The 22,169-nt window shown below is 48.9% G+C and overlaps 1 protein-coding gene across 2 annotated transcripts in view; it reads left to right on the forward strand.

The window, feature by feature from the left end:
- Positions 1–20,887, forward strand: part of LOC140074705 (syntaxin-binding protein 4-like) — a 41,476-nt gene extending 20,589 nt beyond the window's left edge. For both annotated transcript variants that reach the window (XM_072119801.1, XM_072119802.1), the window contains exons 4-22: positions 635–704; positions 782–856; positions 6,422–6,504; positions 6,784–6,910; positions 6,993–7,125; positions 7,648–7,754; positions 7,874–8,024; positions 8,201–8,267; positions 8,531–8,628; positions 8,737–8,833; positions 12,367–12,503; positions 14,787–14,879; positions 18,319–18,384; positions 18,470–18,661; positions 18,750–18,860; positions 19,585–19,634; positions 19,745–19,851; positions 19,971–20,028; positions 20,114–20,887. In XM_072119801.1, coding sequence (XP_071975902.1) covers positions 635–704; positions 782–856; positions 6,422–6,504; positions 6,784–6,910; positions 6,993–7,125; positions 7,648–7,754; positions 7,874–8,024; positions 8,201–8,267; positions 8,531–8,628; positions 8,737–8,833; positions 12,367–12,503; positions 14,787–14,879; positions 18,319–18,384; positions 18,470–18,661; positions 18,750–18,860; positions 19,585–19,634; positions 19,745–19,851; positions 19,971–20,028; positions 20,114–20,231 — 1,940 coding nt within the window. In that variant the 3' untranslated portion in view covers positions 20,232–20,887. The remainder of the gene's footprint in view (positions 1–634; positions 705–781; positions 857–6,421; positions 6,505–6,783; positions 6,911–6,992; positions 7,126–7,647; positions 7,755–7,873; positions 8,025–8,200; positions 8,268–8,530; positions 8,629–8,736; positions 8,834–12,366; positions 12,504–14,786; positions 14,880–18,318; positions 18,385–18,469; positions 18,662–18,749; positions 18,861–19,584; positions 19,635–19,744; positions 19,852–19,970; positions 20,029–20,113) is intronic.
- The last annotated feature ends 1,282 nt before the right edge of the window (positions 20,888–22,169 follow it).

Here is a 22,169-nt window from a genome sequence, read left to right on the forward strand (position 1 = left end):
TCCAGTCTTTAGGGTCATACTGTGATGGTCACCAGTCTTTAGGGTCATACAGTGGTGGACACCAGTCTTTAGGGTCATACAGTGGTGGACACCAGTCTTTAGGGTCATAAGTGGTGGACACCAGTCTTTAGGGTCATATTGTGGTGCACACCAGTTATTAGAGTATGACACCGGTGGATATCAGTCATTAGGGTCATACAGTGGTGAAAACCGGTCTTTAGGGTCATATCTTTGTGGAAACCAGTCATTGGGTCATATCTTTGTGGACACCAGTCATTAGGGCAATATCTTGGTGGACACCAGTCGTTAGAGTCATGTTGTGGTGGACACCACTCATTAGGATTATACAGTGGTTGCCACTAGTCAGTAGTAGTCCTTTGCCGGTCATACTCGGTCATGAATGTCCTATACAGCTCCTTGCCATCACCTACTGCCAGCTGTTTCCACTCCAAGCCTTTTAAACAATCTTCATCCAGAAGTGGCCACTCCCATTCTCCATCATCCCTTTGGGCCACAATTTCCACCAATGCTTCTAGTAATGTTCTCAACACTTCATCCATAATTGTCTGGTGGGTTTTGCATGATCTTTAAAGGCCACGGTGGCTGATTTCATCTTTAATTATAATTTCTTCAGGCCGTCTGCAACCTGGAGATCAGATTCTGGAAGTCAACGGAGAAAGTCTCCTCGGAATCTCCAATGACAGGTGAGTTACGGCACAGTCAAGTTGTCAATTTTCATGTGTCCAGCCCTAGCGCTGATTTGTTGACCTTTCTCTGGCAGAGCTGTGGACATTTTACGGATGGCATCTGCTACCGGCTACATGCGTCTCCTCATTGCCCGAGATGATGAAGCCAGGTCTGGAAAACTTTTTGTCTGATTTTTTTTAGATGGTTATTTTGGTGTAGTCTGGTTAAATGATGAAACTTTACTAGAAAATCAAGGATGGAACTTCATAGATGGTTCCATAAGCATCATGGACACAAAGATTACTGGTAGACCTACTTAGCCATGGCCGGCCAACTTTTTGTCTGTTCTCCAGACCATCTATCATGTGGCTTTCCTAGGAAATCAAGGTAGGAGGTAAATAGAGACTTCCAGAAGAAACAAATATTACTGGTGAACCATCAACGGAGGTTGGAGCTCAAACATGTTGGGTCACAATTGGTGGCACTGTTCCTGATGGAATGATGGAGTTTTAGACCTCCGAAGGTCAACCCTAGTCCCTCCAGATGGGGGATTGTCCGTAAAGTTTTAGTATCAACCAAGATCTCTGTGGACATCAAGCCCCAAAGTCTACTTTTGTCCGTCCACCTCTACAGTGACCTAGGTGGTCTACCTGAGACAGCACATTAGTGAACCTGATGATTGAGCCTGACTCTAAGCTGAGATAACTCCAGCCCTGGTAGGATAGAGACATGACACAGCGGGAGACCTCTCCATTCAGGTCACCGTGTCATGGATTTGGAGACTTACTAGAAGACGGGCGTCTAATACTCTTCATGTTGTGCCTCTGCACATGGTGACATCTGGTCTCGAGAGTCCACCACATGACCTCACACATCCCCCATCATCACATTGGGGGTCATTTACTAAGGGCCCGATTCGCGTTTTCCCGACGTGTTACCCGAATATTTCCGATTTGCACCGATTTGCCCTGTATTGCCCCGGGATTTTGGCGCACGCGATCGGATTGTGGCGCATCGGCGCCGGCATGCACGCGACGGAAATCTGGGGCGTGGCCGAGCGAAAACCCGACGGATTCGGAAAAACCGCCGCATTTAAAAAAAGAAATGTGTCGCTTGGGACGCGCTTACCTTCACTTGGTCTGGCCCGGTGAACTCCGGCGCGTTCAGATGCTTTTCAGCGCAGCAGCGCCACCTGGTGGACGGCGGAGGAACTGCCTTAATGAATCCCGGCTGGACCCGAATCCAGCGCAGAGAACGCGCCGCTGGATCGCGAACGGACTGGGTAAATAAATCTGCCCCAATGTGTGCTATTTCTAAGTTTTTGTCACATGGGAGGAGCTTAGTTGTCACATGACTGAGGATCTGTGTCAGAGTTGGGGAATTACTCCCTGTTCTGGGACCCCTGGATCTCACGACTCAATAGAAACCCTAAACTCACGACAGCTTAGACCCTGGAACTCCTGGTGACCGAATTACAGAACAATTTCAGAAAAAAAATGATCCATTTATCTAGAAAATCCTGTTATAGAAAGAGATAAAGAATAGAGAGGCCGAAGCGATCGTAATACACAGAGAATATAAGATAAACTCCCAAAGTCATTATCCTAGAGACAGACCGACCCCCCGGGTGTAATCCGCTCCACCGCACCGATCTACTGCCAGATGTACAGAGATAACTACATCCCCTGCACCCAGAGAGGATATATGTGTTATACATAGGGGGCAGTATTATAGCAGTTATATTCTTGTACATAGGGGGCAGTATTATAGTAGTTATATTCTTGTACATAGGGGCAGTATTATAGTAGTTATATTCCTGTACATAGGGGGCAGTATTATAGTAGTTATATTCCTATACATAGGGGCAGTATTATAGTAGTTATATTCCTGTACATAGGGGGCAGTATTATAGTAGTTATATTCTTGTACATAGGGGCAGTATTATAGTAGTTATATTCCTGTACATAGGGGGCAGTATTATAGTAGTTATATTCCTGTACATAGGGGCAGTATTATAGTAGTTATATTCCTGTACATAGGAGGCAGTATTATAGTAGTTATATTCCTGTACATAGGGTCAGTATTATAGTAGTTATATTCCTGTACATAGGGAGCAGTATTATAGTAGTTATATTCTTGTACATAGGGGGAAGTATTATAGTAGTTATATTCTTGTACATAGGGGCAGTATTATAGTAGTTATATTCCTGTACATAGGAGGCAGTATTATAGTAGTTATATTCTTGTACATAGGGGGCAGTATTATAGCAGTTATATTCTTGTACATAGGGGGCAGTATTATAGTAGTTATATTCTTGTACATCGGGGCAGTATTATAGGAGTTATATTCCTGTACATAGGGAGCAGTATTATAGTAGTTATATTCTTGTACATAGGGGGCAGTATTATAGTAGTTATATTCTTGTACATAGGGGGCAGTATTATAGTAGTTATATTCTTGTACATAGGGGGCAGTATTATAGTAGTTATATTCCTGTACATAGGGGGCAGTATTATAGCAGTTATATTCTTGTACATAGGGGGCAGTATTATAGTAGTTATATTCTTGTACATAGGGGCAGTATTATAGTAGTTATATTCCTGTACATAGGGGGCAGTATTATAGTAGTTATATTCTTGTACATAGGGGGCAGTATTATAGTAGTTATATTCCTGTACATAGGGGGCAGTATTATAGTAGTTCTATTCTTGTACATAGGGGGCAGTATTATAGTAGTTATATTCTTGTACATAGGGGGCAGTATTATAGTAGTTATATTCCTGTACATAGGGGGCAGTATTATAGTAGTTATATTCCTGTACATAGGGGCAGCATTATAGTAGTTATATTCTTGTACATAGGGGGCAGTATTATAGTAGTTATATTCTTGAACATAGGGGCAGTATTATAGTAGTTATATTCTTGTACATAGGGGTAGTATTATAGTAGTTATATTCCTGTACATAGGGGGCAGTATTATAGTAGTTATATTCCTGTACATAGGGGTCAGTATTATAGTAGTTATATTCCTGTACATAAGGGGCAGTATTATAGTAGTTATATTCCTGTACATAGGGGGCAGTATTATAGTAGTTATATTCTTGTACATGGGGGCAGTATTATAGTAGTTATATTCCTGTACATAGGGGGCAGTATTATAGTAGTTCTATTCTTGTACATAGGGGGCAGTATTATAGTAGTTATATTCTTGTACATAGGGGGCAGTATTATAGTAGTTATATTCCTGTACATAGGGGGCAGTATTATAGTAGTTATATTCCTGTACATAGGGGCAGCATTATAGTAGTTATATTCTTGTACATAGGGGGCAGTATTATAGTAGTTATATTCTTGTACATAGGGGCAGTATTATAGTAGTTATATTCTTGTACATAGGGGTAGTATTATAGTAGTTATATTCCTGTACATAGGGGGCAGTATTATAGTAGTTATATTCCTGTACATAGGGGTCAGTATTATAGTAGTTATATTCCTGTACATAAGGGGCAGTATTATAGTAGTTATATTCCTGTACATAGGGGGCAGTATTATAGTAGTTATATTCTTGTACATGGGGGCAGTATTATAGTAGTTATATTCTTGTATTATAGTAGTTATATTCTTGTACATAGGGGGTAGTATTATAGTAGTTATATTCCAGTACAAAGGGGGCAGTATTATAGTAGTTATATTCTTGTACATAGGGGGCAGTATTATAGTAGTTATATTCTTGTACATAGGGGTAGTATTATAGTAGTTATATTCTTGTACATAGGGGGCAGTATTATAGTAGTTATATTCCTGTACATAGGGGGCAGTATTATAGTAGTTATATTCCTGTACATAGGGGGCAGTATTATAGTAGTTATAGTCTTGTACATAGGGGGCAGTATTATAGTAGTTATATTCCTGTACATAGGGGGCAGTATTATAGTAGTTATATTCTTGTACATAGGGGGCAGTATTATAGTAGTTATATTCTTGTACATAGGGGTAGTATTATAGTAGTTATATTCCAGTACAAAGGGGGCAGTATTATAGTAGTTATATTCTTGTACATAGGGGGCAGTATTATAGTAGTTATATTCTTGTACATAGGGGTAGTATTATAGTAGTTATATTCTTGTACATAGGGGGCAGTATTATAGTAGTTATATTCCTGTACATAGGGGGCAGTATTATAGTAGTTATATTCCTGTACATAGGGGGCAGTATTATAGTAGTTATAGTCTTGTACATAGGGGGCAGTATTATAGTAGTTATATTCCTGTACATAGGGGGCAGTATTATAGTAGTTATATTCTTGTACATAGGGGGCAGTATTATAGTAGTTATATTCCTGTACATAGGGGGCAGTATAATAGTAGTTATATTTTTGTACATAGGGGACAGTATTATAGTAGTTATATTCCTGTACATAGGGGGCAGTATAATAGTAGTTATAGTCTTGTACATAGGGGGCAGTATTATAGTAGTTATATTCCTGTACATAGGGGGCAGTATTATAGTAGTTATATTCCTGTACATAGGGGGCAGTATAATAGTAGTTATATTTTTGTACATAGGGGACAGTATTATAGTAGTTATATTCCTGTACATAGGGGGCAGTATAATAGTAGTTATAGTCTTGTACATAGGGGACAGTATTATAGTAGTTATATTCCTGTACATAGGGGGCAGTATTATAGTAGTTATATTCTTGTACATAGAGGGCAGTATTATAGTAGTTATATTCTTGTACATAGGGGGCAGTATTATAGTAGTTATATTCCTGTACATAGGGGGCAGTATTATAGTAGTTATATTCCTGTACATAGGGGGCAGTATTATAGTAGTTATATTCCTGTACATAGGGGGCAGTATTATAGTAGTTATATTCCTGTACATAGGAGGCAGTATTATAGTAGTTATATTCTTGTACATAGGGGGCAGTATTATAGTAGTTATATTCTTGTACATAGGGGGCAGTATTATAGTAGTTATATTCCTGTACATAGGGGGCAGTATTATAGTAGTTATTGTCACGGGTGGTCCCGTGGCCCATATCGCGGGTCGCGGGCTTACCCGTGCTTCCCTGCCCCCGCCAGCGCGCCGCCAGCGCTGCTTACCTTCCCCGGCTCCCGGCTCGCTCCCTGCCGCCGTGCGCGCGCGGTCCCGAATGCTAGGGCGCGCGCGGTCACTTCTCTAAATTTAAAGGACCAGTGCGCCATTAATTGGCGCTGGCCATTTTGGCAGAATCTATTTAAGCCTGCCTCTTCCTGCAAGCCCCTGCCGGATCTTCGTGCCTTGCGCCCTAGAGAAAGCTTTTCTGATGCCTTGTGCTCTTCTTGTGAATACCCGTTGTGACCCTGGTTCCGTTTCTGACATCGCTCCTTTGCCGCCTGCCCTGACCTGTTGCTACGTCCCTGACTCCGAACCTGTGCTGCCTGTCTTGACCTCCTGCCTGTCCCCGACTACGAGATTGCCTGCCGTTTCTGTACCTCAACCTTGGCTGCCACTGCGGACAAGTCACGCCTGTGGAACGACCTGGTGGTACCACGCCGCAGCTTGTCTAACCCGCTTTGCGACGGGCTCTGGTGAAAACCGGGTACCACTTAGACTCCGGTCCCAGGTAGTGGCTTGTGCCATCGTCCGCAGTGGTTCAGAGGATCCACAACCTCACGGACCCTGACAGTTATATTCCTTTACATAGGGGGCAGTATTATATAGATTGTCTGTATTGTGTTGTTTCAGGAAGGAATTCTCTGAACTGTTGGAGAAGTGCAGTTCTCATAGTGACACTGGATCTTCCCGGAGTTCCCCCATAATGCACAGCAGTGAGTATAAGATTATATATCATGGACAAGGGTGTAACTTGAGGGAATGTAGAGGGTGCGGTTGCAACCAGTCCCAAAAGGCTAAGGGGGCCCACAAGGTGTCACTTTCCTATATGAGAAGACTTGTACCATAAACCATATATTATAGTCAGTGTCAGACGGCACAGATTTTGCCCTGGGGTCCCATCAGCTTCATGTTCCACCACTGATCCTGGAGATATGTGGATCTATGGGGTAGGAGGACATTGTACATCTTCTCCTTGTTTCCATGTATCGCAGGCCGGTACCTGGAGAGCACCTCCTCCGAGTCGTCCTCGCGTTCCCAGAGTCCTTTGCTCCTAAGTCCGGCCAGCTCTCATAGCCAGTTTGGTGGCAGCAGCGGAGTGTCTTCATACTCCACCGCGAGGTAATGTGGACGTCTGTGAGATATGAAGATTTCTTGGGAAAATTATTAGTAATGATGATAATTTCTTCTGTTCTTCTCTCAGTGACTTAGGGGTCCAGAACATTTCCATACATAAATCTACAGGATTGGGTCTGGTGATCGGCGGAGGATCTAATCGTCAGGAAGGGCCCATGGTCTATGTGCAGGAGGTGCTACCGGATGGAGACGGCTTTCGGGTAAGAAAGTCTGATGATGTCAAGGACAATTGTAATCCTCAGTCCTAGGCTTTCGAGAAACATCAGAACTCAAGCCACACTTAGAACTGGGGACAACCGTACGGTTCAATCATGTTCGGAGTTAATGACTACGTTAGGGTTGGGCCAGGCCTAAGTATTTGGAAACTTCTAAAGCTGCACCTAGAAATGGGGGCAAGTGTAGGGTTCAGCCATATCTCGAGCGTTGGACATCCATAGGGTCGGGTTAGGCCTAGAGTTGAGAACTACTTTAGGGTTAAAGTCAGGTTTAGGTTTTGGAGAACCTCAAGAGCTACAGCAATGGGAGTCAGAGCTAATGTTACTGAAAATCCAGGCTAAGGATTAGGCAAATATCACCACGTATGACCCAAACCATCAACCCTAATGGGCTAAGGAAAGGGTTGGTGGAGCGTCTGTACCTGGTGGATGTATCTCTCTTCTTGGAGAACAGCAGACGTCTTCCTAATGCTCCTCAACCATCTTCACCTCATACTTACTTTCTAGGATGGACGACTGCGATCAGGAGACCAACTATTGTCCATCAACAAGGACTCAATGATTGGAGTCACCAATGAAGAAGCCAAACGCATCCTGGCCCGGGCCCGATTTAGGTGAGTGGAGGACCTAGTGATCCAGAGCAATGGCTGGACCATAAGAGGTTGGATACGTGGAGGCCATGATCTTGAAATCTTTACATCCCCCTCATCACACTGTTCATCCTTCTTCTAAGACAGGACAGCTGCACAGACGTGTCCTTCATTCCAAATACGGGCCGCATCCCCAGCGTCTCCGGATCCAGTAGTTCTTCCTCACTACAGCACAGGATGATGGGAAATGGACTGGCCCCATGTAGACTTAAGGTCCACGTCCGGTCTCCAGAGGTGAGAAGGGTCCATATTCTCCATTTACCATTGTAGAGTGTTGGTGGCCATCACAAACATCTTATGGGGCTTTCTCCACCCTTTGCCCCCCCCCACCCACTCCCAATAAGTAAGTGCCCCCTCTGCTAGCAAGGAAACAACATACCTCATGTTTGCATTGGTGATTTTTTTTTTAGTGCCGACATGAAAATAATGTGCCTTCTTCATCCCCCGATATTTGCCCCCCGGAACTTACCATATCAGGTAGGTGGATGCCTGTCATTATAATATCACATGTGTCATGTGACCCATTGTGACGTCTCCAGAATGGATTAGTGCCGTTACATCAAATCCCTCCCCCTAATGCCAAGCCCCACCCCTTCCACTAAGCCCCTCCCCAGATGTTGATCTTGTGAATGCCCCTATAAGGTACAGTCCCGGGCAGCAGATACCCCCATATTACACCTTGGGGTTGTCTATAGGGTCAGGGAGGAGGTTTATAGGATAATTTATGCCACATCCCGCAGCTCCAGTGTCTCCGCCAAATCACCGAACATCCGCAGGGAACAAGCAGAAAGTCTCCTTAGACCCCCATGTCCGGATCAAAGAGGAAAAGCTGGATCTGGTAAGTGATCCCTATCTTCTTCTCTAGTCACATCCAGAGCTGCGTCAGATTTCGGATGAGTGGAGTGTGGGTCCTGTACCCCATGTGATTGCTGCGCTGGTATTGCAGGTCCTGCAGTTCCTGGGGATGGACGTGTCAGATGAGAAGAGGAGAGAACTGCGCCAGGGCCTGATCACAGACTGCCAGGGCACCGTGGCGTATGGGGGTGGGTATATGTGCCCCTCCGGGGGTATCTACAGCCCTGATTATACAGCACATACGGCACAGGCCCAGCAACGAAGCACATTCCACTTCTGAGGGTGTGTCCTCACACTGCTGTGCACTGTGCTCTATAGCCCCTCCCATCTGCATTAAATTATGTCCAACAAGAATTGAGCTACAGCTTTTACTAAACTCCTGGAATATAAATCCATATATCACAGTCCTGCTGCTACTAACAACATACAGAAATGTCTGATTACACAACTCTCCAGGCAAATACATAACACTGGCTGCAGGGAGCTTAAAGCACAGCAGTGTGAGTACAACACATAACACTGCAACAGAGAGTACAACACAGCAGTGTGAGGATAATACATAACACTGGCTGCAGAGAGCACATCACAGCAGTGTGAGGACAATACATAACACTGGCTGCAGAGAGCACATCACAGCAGTGTGAGGACGATACATAACACTGGCTGCAGAGAGCACAGCACAGCAGTGTGAGGACAATACATAACACTGGCTGTAGAGAGCACAGCACAGCAGTGTGAGGACAATACATAACACTGGCTGCAGAGAGCACTGCACAGCAGTGTGAGGACAATACATAACACTGGCTGCAGAGAGCACATCACAGCAGTGTGAGGACAATACATAACACTGGCTGCAGAGAGCACATCACAGCAGTGTGAGGATAATACATAACACTGGCTGCAGAGAGCACATCACAGCAGTGTGAGGACAATACATAACACTGGCTGCAGAGAGCACATCACAGCAGTGTGAGGACGATACATAACACTGGCTGCAGAGAGCACATCACAGCAGTGTGAGGACGATACATAACACTGGCTGCAGAGAGCACATCACAGCAGTGTGAGGACAATACATAACACTGGCTACAGAGAGCACATCACAGCAGTGTGAGGACAATACATAACACTGGCTACAGAGAGCACATCACAGCAGTGTGAGGACAATACATAACACTGGCTGCAGAGAGCACATCACAGCAGTGTGAGGACAATACATAACACTGGCTGCAGAGAGCACATCACAGCAGTGTGAGGACAATACATAACACTGGCTGCAGAGAGCACATCACAGCATTGTGAGGATAATACATAACACTGGCTGCAGAGAGCACATCACAGCAGTGTGAGGACAATACATAACACTGGCTACAGAGAGCACATCACAGCAGTGTGAGGACAATACATAACACTGGCTGCAGAGAGCACATCACAGCAGTGTGAGGACAATACATAACACTGGCTGCAGAGAGCACATCACAGCAGTGTGAGGACAATACATAACACTGGCTACAGAGAGCACATCACAGCAGTGTGAGGACAATACATAACACTGGCTACAGAGAGCACATCACAGCAGTGTGAGGACAATACATAACACTGGCTGCAGAGAGCACATCACAGCAGTGTGAGGACAATACATAACACTGGCTGCAGAGAGCACATCACAGCAGTGTGAGGATAATACATAACACTGGCTGCAGAGAGCACATCACAGCAGTGTGAGGACAATACATAACACTGGCTGCAGAGAGCACTGCACAGCAGTGTGAGGACAATACATAACACTGGCTGCAGAGAGCACATCACAGCAGTGTGAGGATAATACATAACACCGGCTGCAGAGAGCACATCACAGCAGTGTGAGGACAATACATAACACTGGCTGCAGAGAGCACATCACAGCAGTGTGAGGACAATACATAACACTGGCTGCAGAGAGCACATCACAGCAGTGTGAGGACAATACATAACACTGGCTACAGAGAGCACATCACAGCAGTGTGAGGATAATACATAACACCGGCTGCAGAGAGCACATCACAGCAGTGTGAGGACAATACATAACACTGGCTGCAGAGAGCACATCACAGCAGTGTGAGGACGATACATAACACTGGCTGCAGAGAGCACATCACAGCAGTGTGAGGGCGATACATAACACTGGCTGCAGAGAGTACAGCACAGCAGTATGAGGACAATACATAACACTGGCTGCAGAGAGCACAGCACAGCAGTGTGAGGACAATACATAACACTGGCTGCAGAGAGCACATCACAGCAGTGTGAGGACAATACATAACACTGGCTACAGAGAGCACATCACAGCAGTGTGAGGACAATACATAACACTGGCTGCAGAGAGCACATCACAGCAGTGTGAGGACGATACATAACACTGGCTGCAGAGAGCACATCACAGCAGTGTGAGGGCAATACATAACACTGGCTGCAGAGAGCACATCACAGCAGTGTGAGGACAATACATAACACCGGCTGCAGAGAGCACTGCACAGCAGTGTGAGGACGATACATAACACTGGCTGCAGAGAGCACATCACAGCATTGTGAGGACAATACATAACACTGGCTGCAGAGAGCACATCACAGCAGTGTGAGGACAATACATAACACTGGCTGCAGAGAGCACATCACAGCAGTGTGAGGACGATACATAACACTGGCTGCAGAGAGTACAGCACAGCAGTGTGAGGATAATACATAACACTGGCTGCAGAGAGCACATCACAGCATTGTGAGGACAATACATAACACTGGCTGCAGAGAGCACATCACAGCAGTGTGAGGACGATACATAACACTGGCTGCAGAGAGTACAGCACAGCAGTGTGAGGATAATACATAACACTGGCTGCAGAGAGCACATCACAGCAGTGTGAGGACGATACATAACACTGGCTGCAGAGAGCACAGCACAGCAGTGTGAGGACGATACATAACACTGGCTGCAGAGAGCACAGCACAGCAGTGTGAGGACGATACATAACACTGGCTACAGAGAGCACATCACAGCAGTGTGAGGACAATACATAACACTGGCTGCAGAGAGCACATCACAGCAGTGTGAGGACGATACATAACACTGGCTGCAGAGAGTACAGCACAGCAGTGTGAGGACGATACATAACACTGGCTGCAGAGAGCACAGCACAGCAGTGTGAGGACAATACATAACACTGGCTGCAGAGAGCACATCACAGCAGTATGAGGACAATACATAACACTGGCTGCAGAGAGCACATCACAGCAGTGTGAGGACAATACATAACACTGGCTGCAGAGAGTACAGCAGTGTGAGGACAATACATAACACTGGCTGTAGAGAGCACAGCACAGCAGTGTGAGGACAATACATAACACTGGCTGCAGAGAGCACTGCACAGCAGTGTGAGGACAATACATAACACTGGCTGCAGAGAGCACATCACAGCAGTGTGAGGACAATACATAACACTGGCTGTAGAGAGCACTGCACAGCAGTGTGAGGACAATACATAACACTGGCTGCACAGAGCACTGCACAGGAGTGTGAGGACAATACACAACACTGCAGAATTTACTTTACATATGCTACTGGGGGTTTTGAATGACCTTCATGGCTCTTGTCCTATCATCCCATGAGATTAGTCCGCTGTCCTCCTGAAATGCTCTGTGCTGCTGTCACCATTCTCAGCTCTGGTTCCTGTCCTCCTTCCCTCAGATTTCCTTCAGGCCCTCCGTGACGGTCTCCAGGATGAGCTGGATGATGCCGGTCTGGACTCCAGCTCTATCCTCTTTACTCACTATGAAGCGGCCAATTTGCTGGACACATGTGCTTTCCATTCCCCGATCACCAAGGTAAGAGGCGAGTTCTAGCACCTCAGATCCTCAGGGGCTGCTCCGCCATGTGTGACCTCCTCCTGGGCTCCTCCGCCATGTGTGACCTCCTCCCGGGCTCCTCCGCCATGTGTGACCTCCTCCCGGGCTCCTCCGCAATGTGTGACCTCCTCCCGGGCTCCTCCCCCATGTGTGACTTCCTCCCGGGCTCCTCCGCCATGTGTGACCTTCTCCCGGGCTCCTCAGCAATGTGTGACCTCTTCCCGGCTCCTCCCCCATTTGTGACCTCCTCCTGGGCTCCTCAGCAATGTGTGACCTCTTCCCGGGCTCCTCCCCCATTTGTGACCTCCTCCTGGGCTCCTCCCCCATGTGTGACCTCCTCCTGGGCTCCTCCCCCATGTGTGACCTCCTCCTGGGCTCCTCCACCATGTGTGACCTCCTCCCGGGCTCCTCCGCCATGTGTGACCTACTCCAGGGCTCCTCCCCCATATGTGACCTCCTCCCGGGCTCCTCCGCCATGTGTGACCTACTCCAGGGCTCCTCCCCCATGTGTGACCTCCTCCGGGGCTCCTCCGCCAAGTGTGACCTCCTCCCGGGCTCCTCCGCCATGTGTGACCTCCTCCAGGGCTCCTCCCCCATGTGTGACCTCCTCCCGGGCTCCTCCGCCATGTGTGACCTCCTCCCGGGCTCCTCCGCCATGTGTGACCTCTTCCCGGGCTCCTCCATCATGTGTGACCTCTTCCCGGGCTCCTCCACCATGTGTGACCTCCTCCCGGGCTCCTCCGCAATGTGTGACCTCCTCCCGGGCTCCTCCCCCATGTGTGACTTCCTCCTGGGCTCCTCCGCCATGTGTGACCTCCTCCCGGGCTCCTCAGCAATGTGTGACCTCTTCCCGGGCTCCTCCCCCATGTGTGACCTCCTCCCGGGCTCCTCCCCCATGTGTGACCTCCTCCCGGGCTCCTCCCCCGTGTGACCTCCTCCTGGGCTCCTCCCCCATGTGTGACCTCCTCCTGGGCTCCTCCGCCATGTGTGACCTCCTCCCGGGCTCCTCCGCCATGTGTGACCTCCTCCCGGACTCCTCCGCCATGTGTGACCTACTCCAGGGCTCCTCCCCTAGGTGTGACCTCCTCCGGGGCTCCTCCGCCAAGTGTGACCTCCTCCCGGGCTCCTCTGCCATGGGTGACCTCCTCCCAGGCTCCTCCACCATCTTTGAGCTCATCCCGGGCTCCTCCACCATCTGTGAGCTCATCCCAGGCTCCTCCTCCATCTATGAGCTCATCCCGGGCTCCTCCGCCATGTGTGACCTCCTCCAGGGCTCCACCCCCATGTGTGACCTCCTCCTGGGCTCCTCCCTCATGTGTGACCTCTCCAGGGCTCCTCCGCCATGTGTGACCTCCTCCCGGGCTCCTCCGCCATGTGTGACCTCTTCCCGGGCTCCTCCGTCATGTGTGACCTCCTCCCGGGCTCCTCCGCAATGTGTGACCTCCTCCTGGGCTCCTCCCTCATGTGTGACTTCCTCCCGGGCTCCTCCGCCATGTGTGACCTCCTCCCGGGCTCCTCAGCAATGTGTGACCTCTTCCCGGGCTCCTCCCCCATGTGTGACCTCCTCCCGGGCTCCTCCCCCGTGTGACCTCCTCCTGGGCTCCTCCCCCATGTGTGACCTCCTCCTGGGCTCCTCCGCCATGTGTGACCTCCTCCCGGGCTCCTCCGCCATGTGTGACCTCCTCCCGGACTCCTCCGCCATGTGTGACCTACTCCAGGGCTCCTCCCCTATGTGTGACCTCCTCCGGGGCTCCTCCGCCAAGTGTGACCTCCTCCCGGGCTCCTCTGCCATGGGTGACTTCCTCCCAGGCTCCTCCACCATCTGTGAGCTCATCCCGGGCTCCTCCACCATCTGTGAGCTCATCCCGGGCTCCTCCTCCATCTATGAGCTCATCCCGGGCTCCTCCGCCATGTGTGACCTCCTCCCGGGCTCCTCCCCCATGTGTGACCTCCTCCTGGGCTCCTCCCCCATGTGTGACCTCTCCAGGGCTCCTCCGCCATGTGTGACCTCCTCCCGGGCTCCTCCGCCATGTGTGACCTCCTCCTCCCGGGCTCCTCCGCCATGTGTGACCTCCTCCCGGGCTCCTCCCCCATGTGTGACCTCCTCCAGGGCTCCTCCCCCATGTGTGACCTCCTCCGCCATGTGTGACCTCCTCCAGGGCTCCTCCCCCATGTGTGACCTCCTCCCGGACTCCTCCACCATGTGTGACCTCCTCCCAGGCTCCTCCGCCATGTGTGACCTCCAGCATCTTCCTTCTGCAGGAGATGGATGTTCCTGGTTTCTTTGACAGCTTAGATCTAGAGAAACTGCAGGACGAGGTGTCGGAGCTTAAGCTGGAAGTGCGGCGGCTGAAGGTGGGTGACAGGTCCTGGGTGTCAGTGATTTACAGCAGCAGATTTACAGAGCCACATTGTATCCAGATGCAGGACAGTAAAGGATTCTTCTACTGTCATCATCCCTCGTAATCTTGGGCAACTAAAGAGTTCATGTGGAGAAAGTGAAGAGATTAATGTTAGACTCTCTAGTGGCCATGGTTAGTGAAGGGGTTAAAGTCTGTATACCAGGTGCTCTTGGGTAGTGCTAGGATTGCTGTTACGACCTGGGTCAGCGAATAGGTTAATGTCTGTATTCACGGTGATCAAGGGCGATGACACCGGTAAAAGGAAATCCTTGATGGCCTAGGAAATGGGTTGGTGTCAGTATAACTGGTGTTCCGGGGCAGTGATGGGGTTGATGTCACTATAACTGGTGGTCCGGGGCAGTGATGGGGTTGATGTCAGTATAACTGGTGGTCCGGGGCAGTGAAGGGGTTGATGTCAGTATAACTGGTGGTCCGGGGCAGTGATGGGGTTGATGTCAGTATAACTGGTGGTCCGGGGCAGTGATGGGGTTGATGTCAGTATAACTGGTGGTCCGGGGCAGTGAAGGGGTTGATGTCAGTATAACTGGTGGTCCGGGGCAGTGAAGGGGTTGATGTCAGTATAACTGGTGGTCCGGGGCAGTGAAGGGGTTGATGTCAGTATAACTGGTGGTCCGGGGCAGTGATGGGGTTGATGTCAGTATAACTGGTGGTCCGGGGCAGTGAAGGGGTTGATGTCAGTATAACTGGTGGTCCGGGGCAGTGAAGGGGTTGATGTCAGTATAACTGGTGGTCCGGGGCAGTGAAGGGGTTGATGTCAGTATAACTGGTGGTCCGGGGCAGTGAAGGGGTTGATGTCAGTATAACTGGTGGTCCGGGGCAGTGATGGGGTTGATGTCAGTATAACTGGTGGTCCGGGGCAGTGAAGGGGTTGATGTCAGTATAACTGGTGGTCCGGGACAGTGAAGGGGCTGATGTCAGTATAACTGGTGGTCCGGGGCAGTGAAGGGGTTGATGTCACTATAACTGGTGGTCCGGGGCAGTGATGGGGTTGATGTCAGTATAACTGGTGGTCCGGGGCAGTGAAGGGGTTGATGTCAGTATAACTGGTGGTCCGGGGCAGTGATGGGGTTGATGTCAGTATAACTGGTGGTCCGGGGCAGTGAAGGGGTTGATGTCAGTATAACTGGTGGTCCGGGGCAGTGAAGGGGTTGATGTCACTATAACTGGTGGTCCGGGGCAGTGATGGGGTTGATGTCACTATAACTGGTGGTCCGGGGCAGTGAAGGGGTTGATGTCAGTATAACTGGTGGTCCGGGGCAGTGATGGGGTTGATGTCAGTATAACTGGTGGTCCGGGGCAGTGAAGGGGTTGATGTCAGTATAACTGGTGGTCCGGGGCAGTGAAGGGGTTGATGTCAGTATAACTGGTGGTCCGGGGCAGTGAAGGGGTTGATGTCAGTATAACTGGTGGTCCGGGGCAGTGAAGGGGTTGATGTCAGTATAACTGGTGGTCCGGGGCAGTGAAGGGGTTGATGTCAGTATAACTGGTGGTCCGGGGCAGTGAAGGGGTTGATGTCAGTATAACTGGTGGTCCGGGGCAGTGAAGGGGTTGATGTCAGTATAACTGGTGGTCCGGGGCAGTGAAGGGGTTGATGTCAGTATAACTGGTGGTCCGGGGCAGTGATGGGGTTGATGTCAGTATAACTGGTGGTCCGGGACAGTGAAGGGGCTGATGTCAGTATAACTGGTGGTCCGGGGCAGTGAAGGGGCTGATGTCAGTATAACTGGTGGTCCGGGGTTGGTGTCAGTATAACTGGTGGTCCGGGACAGTGAAGGGGTTGATGTCAGTATAACTGGTGGTCCGGGGCAGTGAAGGGGCTGATGTCAGTATAACTGGTGGTCCGGGGTTGGTGTCAGTATAACTGGTGGTCCGCGGCAGTGATGGGGTTGATGTCAGTATAACTGGTGGTCCGGGGCAGTGAAGGGGTTGGTGTCAGTATAACTGGTGGTCCGGGGCAGTGAAGGGGTTGATGTCACTATAACTGGTGGTCCGGGGCAGTGAAGGGGTTGATGTCAGTATAACTGGTGGTCCGGGGCAGTGAAGGGGTTGATGTCAGTATAACTGGTGGTCCGGGGCAGTGATGGGGTTGATGTCAGTATAACTGGTGGTCCGGGACAGTGAAGGGGTTGGCGTCAGTATAACTGGTGGTCCGGGACAGTGAAGGGGTTGGCGTCAGTATAACTGGTGGTCCGGGGCAGTGAAGGGGTTGGCGTCAGTATAACTGGTGGTCCGGGGCAGTGAAGGGGTTGGTGTCAGTATAACTGGTGGTCCGGGGCAGTGAAGGGGTTGGTGTCAGTATAACTGGTGGTCCGGGGCAGTGATGGGGTTGATGTCACTATAACTGGTGGTCCGGGGCAGTGAAGGGGTTGGTGTCAGTATAACTGGTGGTCCGGGGCAGTGAAGGGGTTGGTGTCAGTATAACTGGTGGTCCGGGGCAGTGATGGGGTTGATGTCACTATAACTGGTGGTCTGGGGCAGTGATGGGGTTGATGTCACTATAACTGGTGGTCCGGGGCAGTGAAGGGGTTGATGTCAGTATAACTGGTGGTCCGGGGCAGTGAAGGGGTTGATGTCACTATAACTGGTGGTCCGGGGCAGTGAAGGGGCTGATGTCAGTATAACTGGTGGTCCGGGGCAGTGAAGGGGTTGATGTCAGTATAACTGGTGGTCCGGGGCAGTGAAGGGGCTGATGTCAGTATAACTGGTGGTCCGGGGCAGTGAAGGGGTTGATGTCAGTATAACTGGTGGTCCGGGGCAGTGATGGGGTTGATGTCAGTATAACTGGTGGTCCGGGGCAGTGAAGGGGTTGATGTCACTATAACTGGTGGTCCGGGGCAGTGAAGGGGTTGATGTCACTATAACTGGTGGTCCGGGGCAGTGAAGGGGTTGATGTCAGTATAACTGGTGGTCCGGGGCAGTGAAGGGGTTGATGTCAGTATAACTGGTGGTCCGGGGCAGTGAAGGGGTTGATGTCACTATAACTGGTGGTCCGGGGCAGTGAAGGGGTTGATGTCAGTATAACTGGTGGTCCGGGGCAGTGAAGGGGTTGATGTCAGTATAACTGGTGGTCCGGGGCAGTGATGGGGTTGATGTCAGTATAACTGGTGGTCCGGGGCAGTGAAGGGGTTGATGTCAGTATAACTGGTGGTCCGGGGCAGTGAAGGGGTTGATGTCAGTATAACTGGTGGTCCGGGGCAGTGAAGGGGTTGATGTCAGTATAACTGGTGGTCCGGGGCAGTGAAGGGGTTGATGTCAGTATAACTGGTGGTCCAGGCTAGTAAGACGACTCGGCCTCCAGTGGTCACTTACACCTCTTTACATCCCATCCTTGGCCCGGACCTCATAGATCTTTTCTTACTTGGATTTTGTAGGTTTTATTACGAGAGGCAGAAACGAATAAAAAAGAAGCAGAAGAAGAACTGGAGAAGATAAACCAGGTGAGTGGCCACCTAATCCCTGGTCCTATGGCGTCCACAGACGACCTCTGAGGGAACGTCACCCATGTGGCTCCATGTTTTACAGAAAGTGATTGGACTCTTGTCCGAGAACCGAAGTCTTCAGAACAAGCTGCAGGTGGTGGAGCTGGCGCAGCGCCAGTCCCATAGCGCAGAGCACGACTACGAAGAAGTCATCCACCTCCTGGAGACAGAGATCTCCGAACTCAAGAGCCAGATGTCAGGGAAGAAGAAGCTGATGGCCATCGAGGTCCAAGAGGTGAGGAACCATGAAGCCATCATCAATCTAATGTGAATGTAGCTCTGAGCCTATGGGGGGCGCCAATGAGTGTCCTCTGTGCCTTTAGGGGATGGATCTGAACAGACGGTTATCATTGTCTGACTGTCAACTACGGAAATCTGAAGTAACCCGAAAACATCTGGAGGTGTCCAATAAGAAGCTACTAAACTTTGTACAAGTAAATATTATCCACATCACTAAAAATATGAAAAATTCTCTGCCTATGGATAAAAAACCCTCTAACCCCGGGAATATGTTCTCGGAAAAACCTCCTGTTACCACCAAATCCAGCAAGAGAAGACAAAGTATGGAATAGTGGAGGGGAATGAGGCTGCAGAATCTCTCTCTGTTATTGTGAGTGATTGCTGCGAGAGGGGAGGAGGAGCCGCAGGGAAGACGATATATCCAGGGAATACCTCCAGGGAAAAGCTTCTCTCAGAAACCAAGTCGCCAGAAATTCCATCGCTGAAGGAAAATATAGGGTCGAGAAAGGAGATGTAGCTGCAGGATCTCTCTGTGATTATGAAACTGACTGCTGCAAGAGGGGAGAAGGAGCTGCACGGAAGGAGGCCTCTAATTGGGCTTATACAGCCTTATCGAACATCTCCTCTGAAAAGCCTCCTGATCCCTATAAAAAAATAAAAATCAAAGGAAAACATTTATTAGAATACAAGGCGGGGGAAGAGAAGGGGGATGAAGCTGTAGAATCTGCTGCGAGAGGGGAGGTGGAGCTGCAGGAAAGATGACATCCAATTGGGGTTATACAGCCCAACATACAGCACAGGTCACAGTTAGCATCCACCGCGTATAGACCTACGCGGTGCCTCCACCATTAGCCCCTCCTCCTGTTACTATCAGATTTCTATGGTTTTATTTTATGGTTTTATTTTCTCTTCCCCAAGAAAATCCAGAAAATATTATCAGCATCTCTCCAGCTTCATGTCGAGAAAAGGTAAGACTCAGGACCTCTATGTTGATGAAAATTTACAAATTTTAACTACAAAGTAGACTCCACCCACAGCCCCACCCCCTGTATGTTCAGAAGTCGTTCTTCTCTTTTAGAGCTGGGGATGTAGAGGACGGTCCTGGCGAGAGTCCTCTGACCGTGTGCCTGCCCTCCGCTCACATGTTGGCTACAGAAGTCACTGACATCTTAGAGTCGTGTACAAGTGAGTGGTAGAACACCAAATATAAGGCATAACCCCCGCCTAAAACTGACCCCCAAGGACAACGGGGTCCACCCTCTGCAGATATACACATAATCACCAATATCCTACTGTTGTTTCAGCCTGTCCATTCTCTTGTGGCGATTTTCACAAGTACAACCGTACAACATACCAACCGGGGTGAGTACCGTGTCCCTATGATAGTTCTGATGGGATTTCATTGGGACAACAGTGTATAACATTTCTTCTCTTCTCTTTTTGTTAGACCTTCAAACCGAAAAGACAGCTGGTCCTCCTCACCATCCCCGCTGTCCACACACAACCTCAGCCGTAGTGAAGACGTTCTGTACACAGCCAAAGGTTCAAAGGATAAACCAAAATAAACCGTGCTATATGGGACTGGATCCATCTGCCAATGGAGGGAGCCATAGCCAAACACTCCCTGGACCACACAGTGATTGGAAATATGGCCGCATCTCCATAAAACCAAAGAACTCCACCGGGAAACTGGAGTGCCAACTAATATGGACAGCAAAGGGAAACCGAACCAAAAACCGAGTTCCGAAATGTACTGCCGCAGAAGCAGAAGATTCTCACTGAGCTCTGAACATGCAGAACCACAAGCAGGAAACTCACACTGAGCACTGAACTTGAAGCTCCACAAGCTGAAATGTTATTGGAGTGTGGTATATTATATATCAATAGAGGACCTGGAATTTAGGATTATTGAAAGACTGGGGATTATTTTGGCTGTCATCTGCTTTTCCTGGGGATGACTCGAGGACTGGGAATACATAGACAAGTCACTATAACGGTCATCATTACCAGATACTACAAATCACTAGCGATCACATTAGTGTGACATCTGTAGTCACATGGTTCTACCATCACAACGTACACATGTAGTGACCCCCCCCGAGTGTGTGTTCATGTGACTATGACCCCCATCATCCAGGACCTGAAGGGAAAAACTTTGTCTTTTTCTATATACAAATTTGCCCTTATTCCTTGTAAATAAACCATCTACATGATGAGAATATTCCTCTGTATGGATACTTCAACCTTTACTATCCTATCCTATTAACTAGCATTCAGTGTATGCAGCTCCTGTGCTCATCTATGTGGACTACACTATAGAGTAATCTGTAGTCAGGGAAGGACAGTAACTCACACACATGATAATGCAGGGACATTACTCATAGATCCGGGCACCGTGACTGTGGCATCTTCTTATATTTGTCATCCATGGCCTCCTTCCTTCTAAAATCAACTTTTAAAACTATGTTAATGATCTTGAGGGGCTGAGCCCTGAACCTGCAGATCCACAAGCAAGGAACACCCACTGAGCTCTGAACTTGTGGCTCCACAAGCAAGGAACACCCTATGAGCTCTGAACCTGTAGATCCAATAAACCTCTAAAAAAGTGTAGCATAAGAATGAAACACTCACTGAGCGCTGAACCTGTAGATCTGAGCATGCAACTCTATGAGCAGGGAATATCCACTAAGCTCTGAACTTGCAGCTCCACATACAGGAAACAACAACTGAGCTCTGAACATGCAGATCCATAAACAGGGAACATCCACTTAACTCTGAACCTGTGGCTCTTCTAGCAGGGGACATCCACATCAAAGGACCAACCGGTAACCTCTGAATCTGCATCTCCACAAGCTGGGAACACCCACTGAGCTCTGAACCTGTGGCTCCTCTAGCAGGGGATACCCACTGTGCTCTTAACCTGTAGATCCACAAAAAAGGAACAACCACTGAGCTCTGAACCTGCAGTTCCATAAGCAGGGCAGGTCATGGATAGCACATATAAGAAGACTATCACAGCCCTGCTGCCTGGATCTATGACTAATTGTCCCTGGTTTATCATGATGGATTTTGATGATAGATGTACAAAAATTTTCTCTCACAGGTTAGAGAGAAGGGAAAAAGGAGCTTCACAGAAAAATTTTTTTTAGCTGGAAAGCCTTAAATGCCCACTGAACTCTAAACCTGCAGGGCCACAAGCAGAAAACACCTACTGAGATCTCCATTACCAGGGAAACCCACTGAGCTCTAAACATGCAGATCCACAAGCAGGGGACACACACTAAGCTCTGAACTTGAAGGTCCAAAAGCAGGAACACATACTTGGCTCTAAATATGCAGTTTAATAAGCAAGAAAAATCCACTCAGCTCTGCGCCACCACTAACAGCAGGGCGCACCCATTGAACATTGAATGGCCATTCTAAAGGCTGGCAACACCCCCTGAGCTCTGGACTTGCGGCTGCACAAGCAATCACACTACATTGAGCCAACATAACCTTCTTAG

Source organism: Engystomops pustulosus, chromosome 8, assembly GCF_040894005.1.
Source record: "Engystomops pustulosus chromosome 8, aEngPut4.maternal, whole genome shotgun sequence".
Lineage (NCBI taxonomy): Eukaryota > Metazoa > Chordata > Amphibia > Anura > Leptodactylidae > Engystomops > Engystomops pustulosus.